This window comes from Pristiophorus japonicus, chromosome 22, assembly GCF_044704955.1.
Source record: "Pristiophorus japonicus isolate sPriJap1 chromosome 22, sPriJap1.hap1, whole genome shotgun sequence".
Taxonomy (NCBI): domain Eukaryota; kingdom Metazoa; phylum Chordata; class Chondrichthyes; family Pristiophoridae; genus Pristiophorus; species Pristiophorus japonicus.
Window position 1 is genome coordinate 48,597,265 of NC_091998.1, and position 21,456 is coordinate 48,618,720.

General features: G+C 51.4%; 1 protein-coding gene across 2 annotated transcripts in view; it reads left to right on the forward strand.

The window, feature by feature from the left end:
• LOC139234759 (cytoplasmic polyadenylation element-binding protein 3-like) overlaps positions 1-20,722 on the forward strand; it is a 52,929-nt gene extending 32,207 nt beyond the window's left edge. For both annotated transcript variants that reach the window (XM_070865447.1, XM_070865448.1), the window contains exons 5-8: positions 3,423-3,541; positions 10,917-11,031; positions 14,627-14,808; positions 20,376-20,722. In XM_070865447.1, coding sequence (XP_070721548.1) covers positions 3,423-3,541; positions 10,917-11,031; positions 14,627-14,808; positions 20,376-20,603 — 644 coding nt within the window. In that variant the 3' untranslated portion in view covers positions 20,604-20,722. The remainder of the gene's footprint in view (positions 1-3,422; positions 3,542-10,916; positions 11,032-14,626; positions 14,809-20,375) is intronic.
• The last annotated feature ends 734 nt before the right edge of the window (positions 20,723-21,456 follow it).

Genomic DNA, 21,456 nt, shown 5'->3' on the forward strand with positions numbered 1-21,456 from the left:
ACTAGACCGGTTAGGGCTGCGACTGAAAAAGGCGAAGTGCGTCATCTTAGTTCCAGAGGTAGAATTCCTGGGGATGAGGGTAGCAGCAGACGGGATCAGCCCTACTGCGTCCAAAACAGAAGCGATCCAAAGAGCACCCAGACCCCGTAACACGATGGAGCTGCGTTCGTTCCTGGAGCTCCTGAACTATTTTGGTACTTTCTTCCCAAATTGAGCACGCTGCTAGAGCCGCTACACATGCTCCTACGCAAAGGTCACGAATGGGTCTGGGGGGACAGCCAGGAAAGGGATTTTAATAGAGCACGCAACTTGTTGTGCTCCAATAAACTGTTAACATTATATGACCCATGTAAGAAACTTGTTCTAACGTGCGATGCGTCGTCCTATAGGGTCGGGTGTGTGTTGCAGCATATGAATGCCAAGGGTCAGTTACAGCCGGTAGCTTATGCCTCCAGAAGTCTGTCCCGGGCAGAAAGGGGCTACGGGATGGTAGAAAAGGAAGCGCTCGCATGTGTATATGTAGTAAAAAAAAAAAATGCACCAGTAACTGTTTGGCAGGAAATTTGAGGTGGAGACAGATCACAAACCCCTAATGTCCCTTTTGGCCGACAACAAGGCCATAAATGCGAATGCATCGGCCCGCATAGAGGTGGGCACTTAAGTTAGCCGCCTACACAATTCGGCACAGACCGGGCACTGAAAACAGCGCCGATGCACTCAGCAGGCTCCCACTAGCCACCACTGAGGGGACAACTGAGCATGCTGCTGAGATGGTCATGGCTGTTGAAGCTTTCGAAAGCGAAGGCTCACTGTGACAGCCCGTCAGATTAAAGTCTGGACAAATAAAGACCCGCTACTGTCTTTAGTTAAGAAATGTGTTCTGAATGGGGACTGGGCAGCCACGTACGGGGCATGCCCTGAGGAATTTAAACCGTTTCATAGGCGCAACTCTCGATTCAGGCCGATTGCCTACTGTGGGGAAACCGAGTAGTCATGTCCCAGAAAGGCAGAAAGGTGTTTATCACAGAACTTCACAATGAGCACCTGGGCATTGTCATGATGAAGGCAATTGCCAGATCACACATTTGGTGGCCAGGGATAGATGCAGACCTGGAACTTTGTTTGCAGGTGCAACACATGTGCCCAGCTGGGCAATGCACCCAGGGAAGTCCCCCTTAGCTCCTGGCCCGCCAAGCCATGGTCACGCACCCATGTGGACTACGCAGGTCCTTTCATGGGAAAAATGTTTTTGGTTGTAGTAGACGCCTACTCCAAATGGATTGAGTATGCCATTTTAAATTTAAGCACATCCTCTACCACGGTAGAAAGTCTACGGGCAATGTTCGCCGCCCATGGTCTACCGGATATCTTGGTCAGCGACAATGGCCCATGTTTCACAAGCACTGAATTCCAGGACTTCATGGCAGGCAATGGAATTAACCATGTCAGAACGGCCCGTTCAAGCCGGCCTCAAACGGCCAGGCGGAACGAGCAGTGCAGATAATCAAACAGGGGATGCTCAGAATCCAAGGGGGTTACCGACAAAGCTGCTTATCACGCCTCCTGTTGGCCAATAGATCCCGACCACACTCGCTCACAGGGGTTCCACCTGCAGAGCTGCTAATGAAAAGGACGCTCAAAACCAGGTTATCCCTCATACATCCCACTATGAAAGAAATTGTTGAGAGCAGGCGCCAGTCACAATATGACTACCATGACAGGAATGCGAGGGCGCGATGTATTGATGTCAATGACCCGGTTTTTGTCCTTAATTACGCTGCAGGGCCCAAATGGCTCGCAGGCACTGTGGTTGCCAAAGAGGGGAATAGTGTTTTGGTAGTTAAACTTGCCAGTGGACAAATCTGGATCAAACTAAAAGGAGGTTCAGCAACCCCATAGAAGAAGCAGAGGAAGAGCACGATGTAGAGTTTACTCCACCACAGGTGACCGAACACCGGAACCAAGTGGAGGAGAGCTCAGTCACTGTGGGCAGTCCGGGCAGGCTTGAGGCACTGCAAACAGCAGACACTCAGGCCAACCGGAGCCCCAACTCAGGCGCTCTACAAGGGAGCATAAACCACCAGAGAGACTTAACCTGTAATCCCAATAAGACTTTCGGGGAGAGGTGATGTCATGTATTCAACTATCATTGTAACCCATGTATAAGCTGACCTAAGTTGTACACCTTGAGAACATTGACCACAAGGGGGTGAACTTGTGGGAGACACTCCTAACCTGGACTTTCAGATATAAAAGGGGAAGCTCTTTCACTTGAGGTCTTGGTAATAAAGGTAACTAGTCACAGAGTGACCTTCTCTCAAGTATGGGCCTCGTGTGCATTTATACTGTATAGTAAGGACATATTGAATGGTGGTGCAGGCTCGAAGGGCCGAATGGCTTACTCCTGCACCTATTTTCTATGTTTCTAGACATGACTCTTCCAGTGCTCTCCTGGCTGGCCTCCAATGTTCATAGAAAATCATAGAATCATAGAAATTTACAGCATGGAAAAGGCCATTTCGGCCCATCGTGTCCGTGCCAGCCGACTAAGAGCTATCCGGCCTAATCCCACTTTGCAGCTCTTGGTCCGTAGCCTTGCAGGTTACGGCACTTCAAGTGCACATCCAAGTACTTTTTAAATGTGGTGAGGGTTTCTGCCTCGACCACCCTTTCAGGCAGTGAGCTCCAGACCCCCAGTATCCTCTGGGTGAAGAAATTTCCCCTCAAATCCCCTCTAAACCTCGTACCAATTACTTTAAATCTATGTCCCCTGGTTGTTAACCCCTCTGCCAAGGGAAAAAGGTCCTTCCTATCCACTCGATCTAGGCCCCTCATAATTTTATGCACCTCAATTAGTCTCCCCTCAGCCTCCTCTGTTCCAAAGAAAACAGACCCAGCCTACCTAATCTTTCCTCATAGCTAAAATTCAGGCAACATCCTCGTAAATCTCCTCTGCACCTTCTCTCTCGTGCAATCACATCTTTCCTGTAATGTGGTGACCAGAACTGCACGCAGTACTCCCTGCGGCCTAACTAGTGTAGTTAGACTAAAGCGAGTCAAACTGCCGCTTCCTGTAATTTTGTTTTGGGGAACGGGCCCTTGAACTGACCGCCGCACACCTAGCGGGAAACGTTGCCGGCCTCTCATCTTCCATCCCTCATAAACGTGAGGTGATCCAAGCTCGGCTGCCCCGTGTCCTAACTCGCACCGAGTCCCGTTCACCCACCACCCCCTGTGCTCGGCGACCTACACTGGCTCCCGGTCCGGCAATGCCTCGACTTTCCGAAGGTTGCGGGAAGAAGGGGGGGCGGGGGGAAGACTGAGGGAGGAAAGCAGTTTGGATTTCGGCAAGTTTATCGCTCCCACAAGGCTGAGCTCGGTTCAGGGTCCTTTTCATTAACCGCGTGTCTCTTGTCTTGCAGGATACGCCTTCTTGCTGTTTCAGGAGGAGAGTTCAGTTCAGGTTCTGATCGACGCGTGCTTTCAAGACGACGGCAAGCTCTACTTGTGCGTCTCCAGCCGCACAGTCAAGGACAAACCGGTGAGCAGGAGAGTTGCTAACCGTTGGTACTTAAGGAAGTTGCTCTAGAAATAGTGGATGCATTGGTGATCATTTTCCAACAGTCTATCGACTCTAGATCAATTCCTATGGACTGGAGGGTAGCTAATGTAACACCACTTTTTAAAAAAAAAAAAGGAGGTAAAGAGAAAACGGTGAATTATAGACCGGGTTAGCCTGACATCAGTAGTGGGGAAAATGTTGGAATCAATTATTAAAGATGAAATAGCAGCGCATTTGGAAAGCAGTGACTGGATCGGTCCAAGTCAGCATGGATTTATGAAAGGAAAATCATGCTTGACAAATCTTCTAGAATTTTTTGAGAATGTAACTAGTAGAGTGGACAAGGGAGAACCAGTGGATGTGGTGTATTTGGACTTTCAAAAGGCTTTTGACAAGGTCCCACACAAGAGATCGGTGTGCAAAATTAGAGCATATGGTATTGGGGGTAATGTATTGACGTGGATAGAGAACTGGCTGGCAGACAGGAAGCAGAGTCGGGATAAACGGATCTTTTTCAGAATGACAGGCAGTGACTAGTGGGGTGCCGCAGGGTTCAGTGCTGGGACCCCAGCTATTTACAATATACATCAATGATCTAGATGAAGGAATTGAGTGTAATATCTCCAAGCTTGCAGATGACACTAAACTGGGTGGCGGTGTGAACTATGAGGGGGATGCTAAGAGGCTGCAGGGTGACTTGGACAGGTTAGGTGAGTGCGCAAATGCATGATCAATGCAGTATAATGTGGATAAATGTGAGGTTATCCACTTTGGTGGCAAAAACAGGAAGGCAAAATATTATCTGAATGTTGATAGATTAGGAAAAGGGGAGGTACAACAAGAACTGCATGTCATGGTACATCAGTCATTGAAAGTTGGCATGCAGGTACAGCAGGCGGTGAAGAAGGTAAATGGCATGTTGGCCTTCATGGCTAGGGGATTTGAGTATAGGAGCAGGGAGGTCTTACTGCAATTGTACAGGGCCTTGGTGAGGCCTCACCTGGAATATTGTGTTCAGCTTTGTTCTCCTAATCTGAGGAAGGACATTCTTGCAATTGAGGGAGTGCAGCGAAGGTTCACCAGACTGATTCCAGGGATGGCAGGACTGACATATGAGGAGAGACTGGATCGACTGGGCCTATATTCACTGGAGTTTAGAAGGATGAGAGGAGATCTCATAGAAACATATAAAATTCTGATGGGATTGGACAGGTTAGATGCAGGAAAAATGTTCCCAATGTTGGGGAAGTCCAGAACCAGAGGTCACAGTCTAAGGATAAGGGGAAAGCCATTTAGGACCGAGATAAGGAGAAACTTCTTCACTCAGAGAATTGTTAACCTGTGGAATTCTCTACCGCAGAAAGTTGTTGAGGCCAGTTCGTTGAATTAAGCGCATGTTTGTGCTGTGGGCCAGCACCCAGTTGGTTCGGGCTGCCCTAAATGGAGGAAGAGCATCCGGGAGGCCGCTGAGCACCTCGAGTCTCGTCGCCGAGAGCATGCAGAAATCAAGTACAGGCAGTGGAAAGAGCGTGCAGCAAACCAGACTCCCCACCCACCCTTTCCTCAACCACTATCTGCCCCACCTGTGATACAGACTGTAATTCCCGTATTGGACTGTACAGCCACCTGAGCACTCACTGTGAGTGGAGGCAAGTCTTCCTCGATTTCGAGGGACTGCCTATGATGATGGAACTGGATTAAGAACCCAACTCGCGTCATGTCTGAGGGGGCTTGACAGGGTAGGTGCAGAGAGGTTGTTTCCCCTCGTGGGGGAATCTAGAACTAGGGGGCATAGTTTCAGAATAAGGGGTCGCCCATTTAACACTGAGATGAGGAGGAATTTCTTCACTGAGGGTCGTGAATCTTTGGAATTCTTTATCCCAGAGAGCTGTGGAGACTGGGTCATTGAACATATTTAAGGTGGAGATTTAGACAGATTTTATAATAAGGGAGTAAAGGGTTATGGAGAGTGAGCAGGGAAGTGGAGTTGAGGCCAGGATCAGATCAGCCATGATCTTATTGAACATAAGAACATAAGAAATAGGAGCAGGAGTATCGAGCCTGCTCCACCATTCAATAAGATCATGGCTGAACTGATCATGGACCCAGCTCCACTTCCCCGCCCGCTCCCCATAACCCCTTATCCCTTTATCGTAAAAAAATCTGTCTATCTCCACCTTAAATATGTTCAATGACCCAGCTTCCACAGCTCTCTGAGGCAGCGAATTCCACAGATTTACGATCCTCTGAGAGAAGAACTTTCTCCTCATAGTTTCAAATGGGTGGCCTCTTATTCTAAGATTATGCCCCCTAGTTCTAGTCTCCCCCATCAGTGGAAACATCCTCTCTGCATCCACCTTGTCAAGCCCCTCGTAATCTTATACGTTTCGATAAGATCACCTCTCATTCTTCTGAATTCCAATGAGTAGAGGCTCAACCTCCTCAACCTTTCCTCATAAGTCAACCCCCTCATCTCTGGAATCAACCTGGTTGGATGGCTGAGCAGGCTCGAGGGGCCAGATGGCCGACTCCTGCTCCTATTTCTTATGTTCTTATAAATAGAGTATAAAAGCAAGGAATTTATGATGAACCTTTCTAAAACACTGGTTCAGCCTCAACTGGATTATTGTGTCCAATTCTGGGCACCGCACTTTAGGAAGGATGTGAAGGCCTTAGGAGGGCCTTAGAGAGGGTGCAGAAAAGCTTTACGAGAATGGTACCAGGGGTGAGGGACTGCAGTTGCGTGGATAGACTGGAGAAGCTGGGGTTGCTCTCCTTGGAGCAGAGAAGGTTGAGAGGAGATTTGATCGAGGTGTTCAAAATCATGAGGGGTCCGGACAGAGTAGATCGAGAGAAACTGTTCCCATTGGCGGAAAGGTCGAGAACCAGAGGACACAGATTTAAGGTGATTGGCAGCAGAACCAAAAGGCGATGTGAGGAAAAGCTTTTTTATGAAGCGAGTGGTTAGGATCTGGAATGCGCTGCCTCAGAGAGGGCAGTGGAGGCAGACTCAATCGCGGCTTTCAAAAGGGAATTGGATAAGCGCCTGAGAGAAAACAAAATTGCAGGGCGACGGGGAAAGGGCGGGGTAGTGGGACTGGCTAAATTGTTCTTGCAGAGAGCCGGCACGGGCTCGAATGGCCTCCTTCTGTGCTGTAACCGTTCTGTGATTCTATGCGTGACTTAGAGAGGCTCCTCCCTTCTAGAATTTGACTTCCGACCACAACTTGAGGCTTTTAAAACTAGGTTATTAATCTGGTGACGATCTTGTCAACAACTTACTGGGGCCTTTAAATCCATGTACGCGGAACTAAAACTGGACACACTATTTCAGATGAGGCCTGACGACTTGTACAACGACAGTCTAGTGTTTCTTTTGTGTATTTGTCCTGGCAATAAATCTTTGCACAATCTCTGCTTTCGCAATAGCCCTGTGGCAATGGTTGTGAACATTCAGAGATTCATGTCCGATAATATCCCAGTGTGCTCTTGACCGTACAGCTCTGTGGGATGTACACATGTTTAACCATGTTCTCCCAACGCAGGCTACATCTTGTCTATTGAAAGACATCCGCCAGACACAGGCCCTTTCTCCCACATCACATCTTGATTGCCCTTCAATCTATTTTACTCACCTTACAACAGCTTGCATTTATATAGCGCCTTTAACGTAGTAAAACATTCCAAGGCGCTTCACGGCAGCGTTATCAAACACAATTTGACAGCCAGCCACAGGAGGAGGCAATCGGACAGGTGGTCAAGAACCAAGGTTTTAAGGAAGGTTGCGAGGCGGAGAGGTTTAGGCCGGAAATTCCAGAGCTTGGGGCCCCAGGCAGCTGTAGTCACGGCCACCAGTGGTGGAGCGATTTAAAAAAAATCAGGGATGCGCACGAGGCCAGAACTGGAGGAATGCAGAGATCTCCGGGGGGGTTGTGGGGCTGGAGGAGGTTGGAGAGATCGGGAGGGGCGGGGCCACGGGGAAATTTGAAAACTAAAGATGAGAATTTTAAAATCGAGCCGTTGGGGGAGCAGAAACCAATAGGAGGGTCAGTGAGCACGGGTGATGGGTGAGTGGGACTTGGTGCGAGTTAGGACACGGGTCAGCGAGCGCAGAGGGTGATGGGTGAGCGGGACTTGGTGCGAGTTAGGACACTGGTCAGTGAGCATGGGTGAGTGGGACTTGGTGCGAGTTAGGACACGGGGCAGTGAGCACGGGTGATGGGTGACGGGACTTGGTGCGAGTTAGGACATGGGGCAGTGAGCACAGGGGTGATGGGTGAGCAGGACTTGGTCCAAGTTAGGACACGGGTCAGCGAGCACAGGGGTGATGGGTGAGTGGGACTTGGTGCGAGTTAGGACACGGGTCAGCAAGCACGGGGTGATGGGTGAGCAGGACTTGGTGCGAGTTAGGACACGGGTCAGCAAGCACGGGGTGATGGGTGAGCAGGACTTGGTGCGAGTTAGGACACGGGTCAGCAAGCACGGGGTGATGGGTGAGCAGGACTTGGTGCGAGTTAGGACACGGGTCAGCAAGCACGGGGTGATGGGTGAGCAGGACTTGGTGCGAGTTAGGACACGGGGCAGTGAGCACAGGGGGTGATGGGTGAGCAGCACTTGGTGCGAGTTAGGACACGGGTCAGCGAGCACAGAGGGTGATGTGTGAGTTAGGACACGGGGCAGTGAGCACGGGTGATGGGTGACGGGACTTGGTGCGAGTTAGGACATGGGGCAGTGAGCACAGGGGTGATGGGTGAGCAGGACTTGGTCCAAGTTAGGACACGGGTCAGCGAGCACAGGGGTGATGGGTGAGTGGGACTTGGTGCGAGTTAGGACACGGGTCAGCAAGCACGGGGTGATGGGTGAGCAGGACTTGGTGCGAGTTAGGACACGGGTCAGCCAGCACGGGGTGATGGGTGAGCAGGACTTGGTGCGAGTTAGGACACGGGTCAGCAAGCACGGGGTGATGGGTGAGCAGGACTTGGTGCGAGTTAGGACACGGGGCAGTGAGCACAGGGGTGATGGGTGAGCGGGACTTGGTGCGAGTTAGGACACAGGGCAGCGAGCACAGGGGTGATGGGTGAGCGGGACTTGGTGCGAGTTAGGACACAGGGCAGCGAGCACAGGGGTGATGGGTGAGCAGGACTTGGTGCGAGTTAGGACACGGGCTGCCGAGTTTTGGATGAGCTCAAGTTTACGTAGGGTAGAAGACCAGGAGAGTATTGGAACAGTCAAGCCTAGAGGTAACCAAGACTTGAATGAGGGTTTCAGCAGCAGCTGAGCTGAGTCAGGGGCAGAGATGGGTGATGTTACGGAGGTGGAAGTAGGCGGTCTCGGTGATGGAGCGGAATGTGGTCGGATGTCGTTTTCTGGGTGAAATACGAAATTGCGAATGGTCTGGTTAAGCCTCGGACCGTAACCAGCGAGAGGGATGGGCTTTGTGGTGGGGACTGAAGACAATAGCGGCAATTTTGCCAATATTTACTTGGGAGGAAATTTCTGCTTAAGATTCTCAAACTCACTTAAGTCTGCATTTCATCTGTGAACTTTCCTTTAAAGTCTTTATCCAGAACATTGCTGCAAATACCAACCCCTGCGGATCCCTAGTGACCAGTCCCCACTCCAATCAGCACCTTCTCGCCACCAGACTGCAACCAATTTCTTCTTCTAAGTGGGTTAATACGATGTCACTAAGGGATTGTGTATCACTGAGGAACCAGAGGCTACTCCGAACAAAATTTCACCTAAACAGTCGCAGAAGAACTGAATCTGCAAGGGGTGATTAGGGAACGGCAGGCTACTGTCTCTGCCGTCCCTTGTCTACTGAGTCCGAAGGTTGTGGGTTCAGGTCCTACTCCAGGGACTTGAGCGCAAAAATCTAGGCTGACACTGCAGTGCTGAGGGAGTGCTGCACTGTCGGAGGTGCCGTCTTTCAGATGAGACGTTAAACCGAGGCCCTGTCCGCGCTCTCAGGCGGACGTAAAAGATCCTACGGCACTATTTCAAAGAAGAGCAGGGGAGTTCTCCCCGGGGTCCTGGGCCAATATGTATCCCTCAACATCACTGAAGTGGATGATCTGGTCATGATCACATTGGTGTTTGTGGGAGCTTGCTGTGTGCAAATTGGCTGCCGTGTTTTCTTGCATTACAACAGTGACTGCACTCCAAAAGTACATTCATTAGCTGTAAAGCGCGTTGGGACGTCTGGTGGTTGTGAAAGGCGCTATATAAATGCAGGTTATAAGGTGCGTGAAATAGATTGAAGGGCGATCTCGATGTGATGTGGGAGAAAAGGCCTGTGTGTAGCGGATGTCTTTCAATAGATAAGATGTAGCCTGCTGTCCTTGGGTTGGGGGAACATCATTAAAGATGTGTACATCCCACAGAGCTGTATGGTCAAGAGCACACTGGGATATTAATCGGACATGAATCTCTGAATGTTCACAACCATTGCCACAGGGCTATTGCGAAAGCAGAGATTGTTTAAAGATTATTGCCAGGACAAATACAAAAAAAAAACCCACTAGACTGTCCTTGTACAAGTTGTCAGGCCTCATTTGAAATATTGTGTCCCGTTTCAGTTCCTGGTTTTCAAGCCCCGGGAGGTTGTTGACAAGATCGCCACCAGATTGATCACCTAGTTTCAAAAGCCTCGAGTTACCAGGATAGCTTTAGGGAGCTGGGACTTTTTACTCTGGATAAAAGTAATAGACTTTGAGGCGATTTGATAAATCATAACATCACAGAATAGTACAGCACAGGAGGGGGCCAGTCAGCCCATTGAGTCTGCACCGGCTCTCGCGAAAAGAAATCCCTTCCCGCTCTTTCCCCATATCCCGACAATTTTTTTTCTCCTTCAGATAATTACCCAATTTCCTTTTGAAGGCAATTATTGAATCTGTGTCTGCCACCTCTATCAGGCAATGCATTCAAATCCTTAGCACTCGTTGCGGAAAAAAGTTTTTCCTCCTGTCAATCTGTGTGACAATGATAGGCTACTTGAGTTAGATAGGCTGAGGCATTCCGAGACTGTGAGTATGACCCCTCCCCCTCCTCCTCCTCCTCCTCCTCTGACCCCTCCTCCTCTGACTCCTCCTCTTCCGAACCCTCCTCCCTGTGTGCGCCCCCCCCCCTCCCCCCCAAGCAGGGGTTAGATTTATAATTACTCCAACAAAAGGCGTGGGGTCAAGTCGCCACTGGTCGAATGACATCAGACTTCTCTGATTGGACGGAGAATGACGCACCGTTGGAACGAGACCTGGAATCATCCTAATCTGTTTGTCTTGGCTCCACGGCGACGAATGTACCACAGGGTGGGCCTTTGGTTTACCGGTTTTGCTTCCCTGTCCGTCTGTAGGTGCAGATCCGGCCCTGGAGTCTGAGCGACAGCGACTTTGTCCTGGACGGATCCCAACCTCTGGATCCCAGGAAGACCGTCTTCGTGGGAGGGGTCCCGAGACCACTGAAAGCCGGTAGGTTGTTGGACGCTCAGTTTGTTTAAAGGGGGGGGGGGGGGGGGGGCTCCTTGCACAACTGCACTTGGCTCAGAAGAAAAAGCCCCTCTCCTCTCGTCCACTGCTGAGAACCCAGACCTTCCGACCGAAGGAACAGGCGGCGGTCAGGACTCCTTAAGGGCCTGGCCAAATCGATTCAGGGTTTGGTCGTGGAAGTGAATTTGAATCTGACACCAAATACACCTTGCAGCTGAAACTTTTTGTTGTTGTTTGACCAAGTCTTTGACGCACTCAATGTCTCTGAGCAGGAGTCAGACAGAGATAAACTCGCACTTGCCCCGTTTAACCTCTGGGAGAGACGTAACCATCATTCTTGTCACATTGTAAAGGGAAGTTCCAGATCTTTATAGACCTCTAGTCATGCACGTGGTCATAGATCACTTATTTTGTCATGGCGAATATTGTTGTGAGCAAGACCACCCTCAGAAATGAGGTCGTTGCTACAAAACACCAGATGCTATCTTAATTACCATTAAGCATACTACTCATCGCCTTGAGACCATCGTGTCACTTCCTATCTCAAGTCTGTCTTGGCTATGTCATTTCACAAAGCAGTACATCCTGCAGGAAATAAACAGCCCTGTTACTTGTTAACTGATACGCTGGGGCTCATTTCTCGAGGGATAGAACAGAAAGGCAGAGAAGTTATGTTGAACGTGCATCAAACCTTAGTTGGACCACACTTGGAGTGTGAACAGTTCTGGTCTCCATATTATAAAAATAGATAGTCACTGGAGAAGGTGCAAAAAGAGGATGATACCAGAACTGAGGAAAGATTGAACAGTCTGGGGCTCTATTCTCTAGAGAAAAGACTGAGGGGGGATCTGATAGAGGTCTTTAAGATTATGAAAGGATTTGATAGGAAAGATGTAGAGATTTAGGCCCCAAGTTTCTACACGCGGCAAAACGGGCGCCTCTCCGAGCTGGGCGCGCGTTTTTCGCGCCGAAAACGGCCCCTGAAAAAAAACGCGCTATTCTCGAGCGCTTTGCAGCTCGATGTCAGCTTGGCGCGGCGCCCAGGGGGCGGAGCCTACCACTCGCGCCGATTTTGTAAGAAGTAGGAGGGGGCGGGTACAATTTAAATGAGTTTTTTTTGTGCCGGCAACCCTGCGCGTGCGCGTGAAGGAAACATTGGCACTCGGCCATTTTAAAAAGTTCTGCAGAAAAAGTGAAAATTTGTTTATTGAACCCTTGCAAAGGCTTGCATTTTAATTTTCTTGATATTTCTGTGTGTGAGGGTGAGTGAGTGCATTCTGACTGTGATAGACTGTGATAAACGGGGCACATGCACTTGTTTGAGACTATTCAAATTCTTTGTAGCTGTTCAATTTTTTTACATTTTTTAATAAAACCACATTGCCCTTCCATGATCAGCACTGAGGCTTCTTGCAGCTTTCTCCCCCCGCCATCGGTCGGGCCTGACGGCAAACGGCTGCCTCAAGTAATGAGGCTTCCTGCAGCCTTCTCCCTCCCTTCCCCGCCCCCCCCCCCCCCCCCATTGGTCGGGCCCGATGGCAAACGGCTGCCTGAAAGGCCTTCATGAAGCACTTTCACACAGGTAGGAACATGGTTTATTTAATCTTTTCTTTGCTTATAAATTTTTATTCAGGTTGGATTTATTTGTATAAGTATAACTAAGGATTTATTGTAGAATGTAATGACTTCCCTTCCTCCTCCCCCCCCCCCCCCCACCTCGTTCCCGACGCCTAAATTGTAACCTGCGCCTGATTTTTTTAATGTGTAGACAAGGTTTTTTCAAGCCTACAAAAATCTTCACTTGCTCCATTCTAAGTTAGTTTGGAGTACGTTTTCACTGTGGAAACTTTCAAATCAGGCGTCAGTGGCCGGACACGCCCCCTTTTGAAAAAAAAATTCTGTTCAAAAGTGAAACTGTTCTACCTGACTAGAACTGCAGAAAACTTAAATGTGGAGAATTCCGATTTCTAAGATACTCCATTCTCCACCAGTTGCTCCTAAAAATCAGGAGCAAATCATGTGGAAACTTGGGGCCAATGTTTCCACTTGTGGGAGAGACAAGAACTTGGGGCCATCAATGTAAGATAGTCACTAATGAATCCAATGGGGAATTCTTTACCCAGAGAGCGGTGAGAATGTGGAACTTGCTGAATGGGAGTGGTTGAGGTGAATAGTATCGATGCATTTAAGGGGAGGCTGGACAAACACATGAGGGAGAAGGGAATAGAGGGATATGTTGATGGGGTGAGATGAAGAGAGGTGGGAGGAGGCTCGCGTGGAGCATAAACGCCGGCATGGAGCTGTTGGGTCGAATGGTCTGTTTCTGTGCTGTACATTCTATGTATGTAATGAAACCCAGAAACATCCTGGGAATGAACAGCTTTAACCGTTCATTTAATGCTAGCCACAATACGAACCCACAAGTCAAAAATCGTACGAGATTAAACCAAATCCCAATCCCACGTGAATAGTATCTTACAGTAGCTGCTCTAACCAAAGCTCTTGGATACTTCTTTGTAGATTTTGAGGGGTATCTGGGACGCCCCAGCTATCCCCCTCTTGACCTCTGCTCCAGCCACCTCTGAGCTGGAAGCTCACCGTCATTGGCCAACGTCCGCCAATCCCGAGCAGGAATGTTCTGTTTTGTCTGCGCGGCTGCCCAGCTCCCGGGACCTCCCGCCCAGCAACCTCCCAGTGCCAGAAACCGCGCACTGAGCGGTATTTTGAATGGGTCGCGCTGCCCCTTTAAAGGGGCCGCGCCCCCCCCCCCCCCCCCCCCCCTGAAAACAGTGAAGACGGAAAGGTTGCCGGACAGCCATTCCCGATCGATGGGCTCCTGCAGAGAGCGTGAGGGAGGAACAGCCAGTTGAGGGCGAGAAGGTAGAAGGTCCGTTTGGACATCACCGTAAAGGAGGGGACGCTCTTTTTAAGGGGGGGGATGGGTGGATAGTTCCAGAGACACACCAGACGGAATTCCTCAAGTTGTCCCACGGGGGCACAGAAGCGGGACACCCAGGGCCGGAGACTACCTGACAAAGGGCAGAATAGGCAGGATGGTGGCCGCCACTGAGGGAGAATGTCCGCGACTTTTGCGTGGGCTCTCTGGTGTGCTCGGCGCCGATGTAGGAACGGCTGAGCGCGCCCAAGTGTGATTGACTCGGCGGCTGTTCCTATGATCCTGCGGCTGGGGGGGGGGGGGGTGTCACTGGGTGGGGGGGGTTCACGGGAGGGTAAGAGAGCTGCTAACGACAGCAAGCTTGGTGGGTTGCTGCCATTTGTGCTGTACTGGGCTAAAGAGCTCCCGCCTCCACCATCCCCCTGATGCTGGTCAGCCCACCGCCTCCGGAATCTTTGCTCGGGGTCTTATAGTTGACCCAACGCGTGAAGCCAGCGTCCTGGACAGGTGGGAGGGGAGGGGTGGGGGGGGGGGGTGGTGTGTGGGCGGTCTCACTTTCAGCGCGGTGTGCCAGGAACGGGAGGTGGTCCATGATGTGTGCGGGGGGAGGGGTGTGGGTGGATGATGTGTTGCGGAGGTTGCCACGGTAACGCTGCTCCCCCCTCCCCCTTGCTGTTGCAGTGGAGCTGGCGATGATCATGGACCAGCTGTATGGCGGGGTTTGCTACGCCGGCATCGACACGGACCCCGAGCTGAAGTACCCCAAGGGGGCGGGCAGGGTGGCCTTCGCCAACCAGCAGAGCTACATCGCGGCCATCAGTGCCCGCTTCATCCAGCTGCAACATCGGGACATCGACAAGCGGGTAAGGGACACGTCCTTCAGGGCTCGCCATGGTTCTCCTTGGAGCCGGAGACGGTTAAGAGATTTAATCAAAGTGTTCAAATTGGTCAAAGAAAGAACATAAGAAATAGGAGCAGGAGTCGGCCATTCGGCCCCTCGAGCCTGCTCCGCCATTCAATAAGATCATGGCTGATCTGATCATGGACTCAGCTCCACTTCCCCGCCCGCTCCCCATAACCCGTTATTCCCTTATTGCTCAAAAATCTGTCTATCTCCGCCTTAAATTTATTCAATGACCCAGCTTCCACAGCTCTCTGAGGAAGCGAATTCCACAGATTTATAACCCTCAGAAGAAATTCTTCCTCATCTCAGTTTTAAATGAGCGACCCCTTATTCTAAGATCATGCCTTCTAGTTCCAGTCTCCCCCATCAGTGGAAACATCCTCTCTGCATCCACCTTGTCAAGCCCCCTCATAATCTTATACGTTTCGATAAGATCACCTCTCATTCTTCAGAATTCCAATGAGTAGAGGCCAAACCTACTCAACCTTTCCTCAGAAGTCAACCCCCTCATCTCCGGAATCAATCGAGTGAACCTTCTCTGAACTGTCTCCAAAGCAAGTATATCCCTCCTCAAACTTGCATTGCTCAGGCACCTTTCAGGATATCCCAAAGCACTTCACAGCCAATGAATACACTTCAAAAAAAGTACGCCACTGTTGTAATGTGGGAAACGCGGCAGCCAATCTACACACAGCAAGCTCCCACAAACAGCAGTGTGATAATGACCAGATCATCTGTTTTTTTTGTTATGTTGATTGAGGGATAAATATTGGCCCCAGGACACCGGGGGTAACTCCCCTGCTCTTCTTCGAAATAGTGCCCATGGGATCTCTTACGTCCACCTGAGAGGGCAGACGGGGCCTCGGTTTAACGTCTCATAACTTGATAGCGAAAGTAGAGAGGAACGGTTTCCAGTGGCAGGAGGATTGGTGACCAGAAGTCACAGATTTAAGATTAATCGGCAAAAGAACCAGAGGAGAGATGAGAGTTTATTTTTACGCATCGAATTGTTTCTATAGATGTGGCCCTTACGGCTAAAAGGAATCAAGGGGTATGGAGAGAAAGCAGGAAAGGGGTACTGAGGGAATGATCAGCCATGATCTTATTGAATGGTGGTGCAGGCTCGAAGGGCCGAATGGCCTACTCCTGCACCTATTTTCCGTGTTACGATCTGGAACATGCTGCCTGACAGGTCGGTGGAAACACATTCAATTGGAACTGTCAAAAGGGAATTGAATAAATAGTTGAAAAGCAAAACTTTTCAGGGCAAAGGGGAAAGAGCTGGAGAGTGGGACTGATTGGATAGCTCCTCTGAATGGCCTCCTGTGCTGAGCGATTCGATGATTGTTCCCAAGTGGGGTCATGTTGAGCCACAAACCATCAAATTCTTGAGAAAATTGGAAAATAATCATCAAAAATTGAAAATATTGTTCATTCTCCTAAATCCCACAACAGCTCGACACGGAACAGGGTCCGATAGCACGGTGGTTATGCGACCGTACCAGTAATCCAGAGGCCTGAACGGATGATCTGGAGACCAGAGTTCGAATCCCACCACGGCAGCTGGGGAATTTACATTCAGTTAATTAAATTAATCTGGAATAAAAAGCTAGTGCCAGTAATGGGGACCATGGAACTACCAGATTGTCGTAAAAACCCATCTCGTTCACTAATGTCCTTTAGCGAAGGAAATCTGCCGCCCTTACCCGGTCTGGGCCTATATGTGACTCCAGACCCACAGCAATGTGGTTGACTCTTAACTGCCCCTCTGAAATGGCCCAGCGAGACACTCCGTTGTCGTCCTCATCATAGGCAGTTCCTTCCGCTCATAGAATGAGTCCTTAGGTGGCTGAACAGTCCAATACGAGAGCCACAGGCGGGACAGACAGTGGTTGAGGGAAAGGGTGGGTGGGACAGGTTTGCCGCACGCTCCTTCCGCTGCCTGCGCTTGATTTCTGCACGCTCTCGGCGACGAGACTCGAGGTGCTCAGCGCCCTCCCGGATGCACTTCCTCCACTCAGGGCGGTCTTTGGCCAGGGACTCCCAGGTGTCAGTGGGGATGTTACACTTTATCAGGGAGGCTTTGAGGGTTTCCTTGTAACGTTTGCTCTGCCCACCTTTGGCTCGTTTGCCGTGAAGGAGTTCCGAGTAGAGCGCTTGCTTTGGGATTCTCGTGTCTGGCATGTGGACAATGTATAAGACGGCTGACCAGCACACCTTCTCGAGGGTAATTGGGGATGGGCAATAAATGCTGACTTGCCAGCGATGTCCACATCCCAGGCACGAATAAGACAACAAACCTGGTGGTTTATCCGTTTTCCCTTCCTGTATCAGCCTGACCACGTCGCTACAATTCTCTCCTCGACAGTGACTCTGTGTCAGCTTGGCTCTGTTGCTGGTTATTTGTGTGGGACAGGCTTGATGGGCCAAATGGTCTTTACCAGTACGTCATTTTTCGTCTGTTCGTCTGTATCTTACCACCAGATCAGCCGGGATCTTATTGAATGGTGGAGCAGGCTCGAGTGGCCAAATGGTTGATTCCTGCTCCTATTTCTTATGTTCTTAAAAGCCAGATGGATGTGGGTTCCAGGCCCAGCCCAGGATCTGAGCACCTGCTGCGGGCTGCCACAAGAGGGCAGTAGAGAGCGGGCACTGCCTTGTTTTTGTTTCATTCATTCCCGGGATGTGGGCGTCGCCGGCAAGGCCGGCATTTATTGCCCGTCCCTAATTGCCCCTCGAGAAGTTGGTGGTGAGCCGCCTTCTTGAACCGCTGCAGTCCGTGTGGTGAAGGTGCTCCCACAGTGCTGTTAGGGAGGGAGTTCCAGGATTTTGACCCAGCGACGATGAAGGAACGGCCGATATATTTCCAAGTCAGGATGGTGTGTGACTTTGGAGCGGAACGTGGCGGTGATGGTGTTCCCATGAGCCTGCTACCCTTGTCCTTCTAGGTGGTAGATCCCTTGGCTGAGATGCTAAACTGGATGGGAACGATGTGACAGCCGTACTTGAAGAGCGGGGAGTTCAAGTTATCATTAAATCCCTCAACAGCAGCAAAAAAAAATAGCAATCTTTGCCTTGTTAGCGGGTTGGTGCTGTGAGCGTAATGGCTGCTGTTGGCTAACACGACAGTTACTGCGCTTCTGTGTAACTCGTTATATGTGAAATGTGCAAGTCCAGATAAGGTGCTATAGTAATAGAAGTATTTATTTATATGTGCAAGTTATGCTGGCCAGAATGAGAATTGTTGCTGCTCTTGGCAGCTCAATGTTCTGCTGGTGCACACTGCCCTCTGGTGGCCATCTGTGCAGCCTGTTAATAAAGGCCTGGAATTGTGCAGCATCAGTGATTCAGCATCAACTTTGTGGTTCGAGAGCAACCAAGCGTCACAAGCGGAAGGAAGGCCCTGTGGTTCAAATTTCTCCCCAGGGTGCATGGAAACAAACGCCTTTAATTCCGGAAAGGTGCATTAACACGGGCTATCTGCATCTTTTTATTTGCTCACGGCATGTGGGTGTCACTACGAATACCGGCATTTATTGCCGTCCCTTGGAGAAGGTCGCGGTGGGCCGCCTTCTTGAACCGCTGCAGTCCGTGCGGTGATGCTTCTTTAAGCGGTCTGGTCCAACTTGCCATTTCAGAGGGAGCAGTGAAGAGTCAACCCCATTGCTGTGGGTCTGGAGTCACATATAGGCCCAGACCGGGTAAGGGCGGCAGATTTCCTTCCCGAAAGGGACATGAGTGACTCAATTGGGTTTTTACGACAATCCGGTAGTTTTAGGTCACCATTACTGACACGAGCTTTTTAATTCCAGATTTATTTAATTAACTGAATTTAAATTCCCCAGCTGCCCTGGTGGGATTTGAACCCACGACTCGGGATCATTAGTCCAGATACTCTGGGTCACTAGCCCAGTTACATTACCACCATGCTACCGTACCCAGTACGGGATCTGGGTGCGACAGCCCGATGTTCTGATAATTCACAGCCATGCTCTTGCTCCCCTCTGGAGAGGCTCGATTTCGCTCTAGGCCTCTGGGCCTTCTCGTCCCTTCAGTGCTTTGAGAGTCAGCAGCGCAGTCCCCCTCACGTCCGCCCCAGAGCATCCGGCGATCGCAGTTGGAGCGGTGCAGGGCGGGGGTGGGGGCGGGAGGGGGAGGATATCTGGGGTTTAAAAACCGCTCTCCAGGATGTGGGCAAGGAGCAGGTCACTACAGAGGTTCAGGTGGGTGCAGGACGATCCGTCAAGCGTTAGCAAAAGAAAAAAGACTTGCATTTATATAGCGCCTTTCACGACCACTGGACGTCCCAAAGCGCTTTACAGTCAATGAAGTACTTTTGGAGTGTAGTCACTGTTGTACTGTGGGAAACGCGGCAGCCAATTTGTGCACAGCAAGCTCCCACAAACAGCAATGTGATAATGACCGGATAATCTCTTTTTTTTGTTGTGTTGATTGAGGAATAAATATTGGCCCCAGGGCACCGGGGATAACTGCCCTGCTGCTCTTTGAAATTGTGCCATGGGATCTTTTACATCCACCTGAGAGAGCAGACGGGGCCTCGGTTTAACTTCTGATCTGAAAGACGGCACCTCCGACAGTGCGGCACTCCCTCAGCACTGCACTGGAATGTCAGTCCCTGGAGTGGGACTTGAACCCACAACTTTCTGACTCAGGCGATACCCACTGAGCCAGAGGGGAGGGCGAGAGAGAGAGCGGGGGATGGAGAGAGAGAGAGAGAGAGAGAGAGAGAGAGCGGGGGATGGAGAGAGAGAGAGAGAGAGAGAGAGAGGGGGGGAGAGAGAGAGCGGGGGGAGAGAGAGAGAGCGGGGGGAGAGAGAGAGAGCGGGGGGAGAGAGAGAGAGAAGAGCGGGGGGAGAGAGAGAGAGAGAGAGCGGGGGGAGAGAGAGAGAGAGAGCGGGGGGAGAGAGAGAGAGAGAGAGCGGGGGGAGAGAGAGAGAGCGGGGGGAGAGAGAGAGAGAGAGAGCGGGGGGAGAGAGAGAGAGAGAGAGAGCGGGGGGGGAGAGAGAGAGAGAGAGAGCGGGGGGAGAGAGAGAGAGAGAGCGGGGGGAGAGAGAGAGCGGGGGGAGAGAGAGAGAGAGAGCGGGGGGAGAGAGAGAGAGAGAGCGGGGGGAGAGAGAGAGAGAGAGCGGGGGGAGAGAGAGAGAGAGAGAGCGGGGGGAGAGAGAGAGAGAGAGCGGGGGGAGAGAGAGAGAGAGAGCGGTGGGAGGGAGAGAGAGAGAGAGCGCGGTGGGAGGGAGAGAGAGAGAGAGCGCGGGGGGAGGGCGAGAGAGAGAGCGCGGGGGGAGGGCGAGAGAGAGAGCGCGGGGGGAGGGCGAGAGAGAGAGCGCGGGGGGAGGGCGAGAGAGAGAGCGCGGGGGGAGGGCGAGAGAGAGAGCGCGGGGGAGGGCGAGAGAGAGAGCGCGGGGGGAGGGCGAGAGAGAGAGGGAGGGAGAGCGAGAGGGGTGGGATCATTCACTGAGCAGCATTGTTGCGATGATGTTATGGATGTTGTGTGTTTGCCCCCAGGTGGAGGTGAAGCCCTACGTGCTGGTGGACCAGCTGTGTGACGAATGCCAGGGCGCCCACTGCAACGGCAAGTTTGCCCCCTTCTTCTGCGCCAACATCACCTGCCTGCAGTACTACTGCGACTACTGCTGGAGCAGCATCCATTCCCAGGCTGGCCGCGAGTACCACAAGCCCCTGGTGAAGGAGGGCGGCGAGAGGTTGCGACAACTGCCCTTCCGCTGGAGCTGAGCCCCACCGCTCCCGCTGGTCCCCCTCTCTCTCCCGGGCGGGCTGGGGGGGGGGGGGCCGAGCTCCAGGACCCGCCAGGCCGATATTTAGTGGCTATTTGTTAACCTGCCGTTCCTTTATCTAGAAGTGTTTGTGCACCAGAATGTCCTACCCAATATATCTTCGTTTAAAACACAAAAAAAAAACCTCCGGCATCTCCGGTTCAGGGCCCTGGTTCGTGCAGCTGTGTAAATGAGGGTGTGATAAGTGTTTTCTTTTTTGGAGGGGTGGCGGGGGTTTCTCCACCCACGGAATTATTTTGTTTTTCCCTGGACAGGGGCGCGTAATTTAATTATTAGACGCAGCGAGGAGGGTGGGGAATGGTCGGGGGGGGTGTTAGGCGAAGGGAATGCGGTGATTTGGAGACTGGGAGCGACAATGTTGTCTGTAGAGGGAGGAGGACGCGGTATTTAGAGTAGGGGGTGACGTGTGCTGTTTGTGTGTTTGTGTGTGTGTGAGGGGCGGAGGTGGGGTGGGGGGGGTGTGGGGTACCAGAGGCAGGAGGTGCGCGCGTGCGTTGTGTGAAGGAATGTGTTGGCGGAGCGTGACGGGCGATTGCTGGCGGGTGGGCTAGGCCGGGATCGACCCTGGGACTGGCTGGTTCCCACTCCGGTGCCTTGCCGCGTTTCTGCGGAGTGCCGCGGGGGAGCCGGAGGCCATTTCCCCGTCCTGTGTGTGTGTGTGTGCTCTCGCTGCAGGTGCCCTCACTCGTCCCTGCACCCTGACGATAGCTGGGCCAAGGGCCCTTCGCCATGCGTCAGTGGCATTTGGAAAGCCCCTCGAGGCCGGGGCGGCGAATGGAGCAATAGTTTCG